This window comes from Olea europaea, chromosome 14, assembly GCF_002742605.1.
Source record: "Olea europaea var. sylvestris chromosome 14, O_europaea_v1, whole genome shotgun sequence".
In the NCBI taxonomy this organism is placed as follows: Eukaryota; Viridiplantae; Streptophyta; class Magnoliopsida; order Lamiales; family Oleaceae; genus Olea; species Olea europaea.
Genome location: NC_036250.1, coordinates 8,820,047 through 8,825,365, shown reverse-complemented (window position 1 = coordinate 8,825,365; position 5,319 = coordinate 8,820,047). Strand labels below are relative to the sequence as shown.

The window sequence follows — 5,319 nt, the reverse complement described above, 5'->3', positions numbered from 1 at the left end:
GAATGTATAAACGTCTCTCTTTTTTATATAGACTAATTGGTATGAATACTATATATAAATGCAAAATAATTTAACGATAAACTAAAAATTAAGGACGTGATAATGAAATGAATAAATTAAAAAAAAAATGCTCCACGATTTCAAACATATTTATAAATTAATTTTAATTTCTTATATAGATTAAAAATAATGGAGATTTTCAAGTGATTTCAAACTTAAAAAATTGTTCAAATTCAATAAAAAACAATCAAATCCAACTTGAAATTGGCCCAAACCCATATCGACCAACCCAATTCAACCTTAATCGGTTTGGGTTTTGTTGGGTTTAAACTAATAATTGTGTTGAATTTGTTTGATTTTAGATCAAATCGACCATGTTGGATTAGGTTTGTGTTTGTGTTTGAATTTGATAAAAAGCCAATTCAACCCATCCCATACGCAACCCTAGGTAAAATTTTATAAAGCTTTTAAGTTTTGCGACTCCCTAAATTTGGAGAATCTCTATCACATCCTGTTAGGGTCCATTTGGAATGAGTTTTGAAAATTCAAAAGGAGATTTTAAGATTCAAAAATTATTTTTGGACTTATTTGACTAATTTTATAAAAGTGTTTCTTCTAGTTAAAAAAGCATTTAGAGGAAGCTAGTCCAATTTTGATTATCTCTAAAAGCACTTTTGAAATTGGAAATTCTTTAGAAAATTAGTTTTCAGACAAAAAATTGGGTTTTTTTTTCTCTCTCCTCAAAAGCTCTTCTACAAAAAAAAAAAATAAATAAAAGCAAAAATTATGTCAAACGGACCCTTAAATTATAAATTATTGTGCATAAATTAACTAAGCCCGACTCAACGTATTAGAACAAATTTAGTTAATGCTGACCTCTTGAACTATTTTATAGTGCTCAACTGGTCTTAATGTGTGTTAGTTTTTATATTAATGCTATTCATTCGAAATCCAACCTTCGTAATTCTCAAAATTGCATCATTATTACCCTTTTTTGAATTGGCTAAGAATGTCTCGATATTTGATGACCCATTTCCTTTTCTTTTACTTTTTTGCTTATTTTTATTTAACATTGGATTTGTTAAGTAAGAATATAATCCCGTCCCATTTATATGGGCTGATTTTCCTTTTTTTTTTAATTCCAATTATATATTCTCGTTTCTTTATTGACAACATTTTATTTTATTTATTTACTAATATATCTTTATTTATTATGCCTAATTATGATCACTTTTTTTTTCCATTTAATCTTGAAATTGTAAAAATATAATTAAGGGTAGATTAGGAAATTTTTTAATAAAAATTACTTTTTCAATAACATTAAATAAAATTTCTTAATCCATGTGAAAAATAATATCAACTTATATAAATGGGACGGAGAGTATAAAAGATGTTTCCCAAGCATGATCAAAGTATTGATAAAGAATGAATATTTAACATTCTATTAAAAAATTTTCATACAATAAATCTTATTTTTGAGTCAGCTTTTCATAATTCAAAATATCTCCATTTAAAATGACACTCCTCATTTCTTAGGCCATGTTTGACTCCCTTTATTTGAAAAATTAAAGAGTTTAGTACAGTATTTTTGAAGAATTTTGTGGTTAAAAAGTGAAAAATTTTATTTATTTGTGTGTAGAATATTTTATTATGTGAATGTATTGTGAAAGATGATATTGTAGCAAACAATTTAAATTTTTAAAGATTGTCAAACATGGACTTATTTTCTAAATTTCTACCCAAAACACTTGATCGCAATTCACAACAACAGCAATAGCGACAATATGAACAATTTAAAAAGAAGAGAATATGAGCTACGGATTTATCAGAGGTTGATATATAAGTTCTCGTAAAATTAGACAGACAAAATAAAATAAAAATAAGTAAAAGGAAGAAAATATATACACATTTTATGTCATCCTATTTGTCAAGCGAGACAAGGTAAAAATGTCAAATTCACAATATTGAGAGTAAAACTATTTTTGTCAAAGCTCATTGGAGAAGCTTGTTTTTAAAGTTCGAAGGCGGATAAAGAGAGCTCTTCATTCGAATCAGAAAAATTTTACCTCATCACTTTTTATTGTATAAACTATCGTTTTTATTTATATAATTTATATGATTCGTAACTTATAATTATAAAATAAATTTTAGCAAGTGGACCTAAACTTATCTTTTTATAAATTTTTAAATCAGAAAAATACTTTTCAACGGAAGAAAACATACTTCCCTACATCTAAAATCCACCAAATTAATATTTGTTATCTCCTTCCCCCCTCAAATCCACAAATCTGGTACCAAAAGATAAATAAATAAATAAATAAATAATCTCCCATTCTGCTATCAAAAAAACAATCAATGAACACCCATTATTAAACCCTACATAAATTCACTTTTATTTATTTTTCCTCAAATCTACATCTTCTGATCTCTTCCCATTTTTTTCCTTCCGTTCCATAATAATTTTCTCTAGAAAACTGTGTTTAGAAAAGTCTCAGATTTGTTCACAGAACCCTTATCCTGCGAGTCAATTTGGGTAATTTTTGTTCTCCAAATACCTAATTATACTTATCTTATTTTTTTAAATTCGATATTATTTTCAATTTGAGATCGATTTATAATATGTTTGGCTTTTTGAGAAATTATAGATCTGGAAAATGTTATGACATGGAAATAATTGTCGCAGAAATAATAGAGATCGAATTGGACATGGGGTTTCTGGTGACAACCCTTATTTTCCTTGTGGTTGGGATCATCGCGTCTCTATGCACTAGAATCTGCTGCAACAGAGGACCCTCTGCAAATCTGTGCGTTTATTTTTTTTCTCAACATCATTTTTTTTCTTTTTTGTTTTGAGTTTGAGTTTGATTAGATGATTTTTACCCAGTTCTTCATCGCATTCCTTGAATCGCAAATTGTTTCTTGACTTCAGTATTTGAATGTATTATCAAGCTAACGCTAATGTTTGTCTGCCCTGGCTGTGTATCATCAAACAATCCGATTCTTACTATTGTAGTACTTACGATATCAAGGAGAGATGGTTTTTGTTATTATATGGGTTTTTGGATGAAGGAGCCGCACCTTGAGCTGATTTATTATCGTAGATAAAGTTTTCCATCTTAATCATGTCTGATAGCTGGAATTTTATTTATGAAACAAATGTTATTTTGCTTGTTAGATACTTCTTAGAACTAATCAGCAATAGTTTGAGGGTGAATACTTTGTTGGACTTGCAACTTGCGAGATGCTAGTGTTTTGATGAATGAAATATGAATCTTTTCCTGGCTACAGTTGGATTGATGCCTCCAATTAGACTGTAGTGTGTTAAGGATCTATGTTTTAAAAATTATAAATGATAACTGTGTGTCAAGGTATTTACATCCATTATGGGATTTCAAGCCTAGAGATGCTTCCAAGTATAAATCAAAACATTTTGAAGCATAAACTTCAACATAAGCTAATAAATAAATCAAGAAAATGATAAAGCTATGAAAGTAACGAAAAAGAAAAAAACAATGTTAACAAGTTTAACATTTAGCTTATTAATCCAAATTCTACTATTCAAGAATATAAATCTAACACATAATTTCAGTCTTCGAGTGAATGATAATTAACCAAGCAAAGAGCAAGTAAAAGGAGAAAAAGTTATTCGAGAGGAAACACTCAAACTAGTGCAAGCAATACCTAGAATAGAAGAATAAAAATATAACCCAACTGACAATTAACAAAAAGTAGGATTGCTCAGCAACTAAGTCTTTTAACAAATGAAACAGCTAATCAGTTGTTCTAAAGAATTTTGTGCTTACTCATTTTTAAAGATAAATGAGAGGAAAGAAAACCAAAAGACAGGAGGTAGCAAAAGAATTATAAAAGAAAACAGAATAGGGAGAACTTATCAGGCACACCTCATTCTGTCACCAAAAAGCTGCAACATAACCGATGGGATGATGTATGGCAGTTTTAAGAGCGGAGGACTTAGCATGCATGGACTTTTCACTTCCCTTTTCTACTCAAATTCTTCCTATCATTTAGTTTTTGTGTTGAGGTATGTTTAAAACATTCCAAAAGTCCCTTAAAATGCTCGAGGTATGAAATAAAACAGACTAAAAGACTGAAGTTGGTAAAACTATAAATCAGTGAAGAAAGGGAGAGTTTGAGAAGTGCACACCTAATTGACCTGAGGCTTGTGCCTGAAAGCATGCCCCTCAGTCAAACATGCTCTTAAAGTATCTTCTTTCTTCACTTGTGAGCACTTTCCTTAAAAAAATTACCAAACACATTAAAAGTCATGCAGATAGGCTCTTAATATAGTTTTATAATTTAATGTCATGTCTTGAATATTTGAATCCAATTAATAATGCCAATCACAGTGTTGTAATCATACCTGTTAAGAGTTTGGTGCCATTAACTTTATTGGTGGGACTCATTCAACGTGTTATGCTAGGTAAAATATTGAATAGATGTTTGCTATACTCTTGATCATTCACATAGCTTTGGCAACGGTGGTGACTCCTGCCTTGCATATTGCTAACTGTATTTCATGTTGCAGGTTACACCTGACATTGATTATTACTGCAACAGTATGCTGCTGGATGATGTAAGTTGTTGTCCCTTGTTTAAGTAAAAACTAGATTTGTATTGCGCACATGCCATCATCAATCTTCCTACTTCTTTAGGAGTAATATGATTTCAACCCTACACAATCACAATTATTGCTGTGCCCAACTAGGTTTTCTTTGGATTCTTATTTTTATTTTTTAGGTGGGAGTCAGAAGCGGAATATGTTCACATTACTGCATATGCGTATCACTTGTTAAAAGCAGTGTTCTAAAAGGCGTAAGATATGACAAGCTTCAAGCTTTACGAGCTTAGGCGAGGCCTTGGCGTAAAAAAAGTTACTTATTTTTATTATTATTTTAAGTACTTAATCATTCTAAAATGAATTTAATTAAAATAATACATACCAAAGATTTGAAACAATAAAATATTATATTTAATAACTTCTACAATTAGTTACTTATACAATTTTTAAGTTTTCGAAATGCAAAAACTAGATTATTTTTTAACTTCAACTAGATAAGTCCTACTTAACAGATTTATGAGAACTTATACATACTTTTAAAGTTTTCAACAAAACGATAAGTTTCAAAATATAATTATATAATATAGATAGTACCGTAACTTAAATTTTATTTAAATCTTTATTGGATTACTTTTGTGCAAATAACTTTATTTAAAAATTTGAAACTAAAGTCAAATAAAAGCCATTTAGAAAAAGAAAAAATAATAAAATAAAAAAGTTAATAAATTAAAGTTAAATAA

At 28.9% G+C, this 5,319-nt stretch overlaps 1 protein-coding gene across 1 annotated transcript; it reads left to right on the top strand.

The window, feature by feature from the left end:
* Positions 1-2,277: 2,277 nt before the first annotated feature.
* Positions 2,278-4,877, top strand: LOC111409047 (V-type proton ATPase subunit e1-like). The gene is made up of 3 exons (XM_023038946.1): positions 2,278-2,533; positions 2,684-2,804; positions 4,547-4,877. Exons 2-3 carry the CDS (start codon positions 2,707-2,709, stop codon positions 4,596-4,598), a joined length of 150 nt encoding a protein of 49 aa, XP_022894714.1. The 5' UTR covers positions 2,278-2,533; positions 2,684-2,706; the 3' UTR covers positions 4,599-4,877.
* Positions 4,878-5,319: the final 442 nt, after the last annotated feature.

Bases quoted from the DNA above. Each gene is read 5' to 3' on its own strand.
- LOC111409047 (XM_023038946.1), top strand. From the start codon at position 2,707: ATGGGGTTTCTGGTGACAACCCTTATTTTCCTTGTGGTTGGGATCATC. The intron at 2,805-4,546 runs GTGCGTTTATTT...TTCATGTTGCAG, and splicing joins AGAGGACCCTCTGCAAATCT to GTTACACCTGACATTGATTA.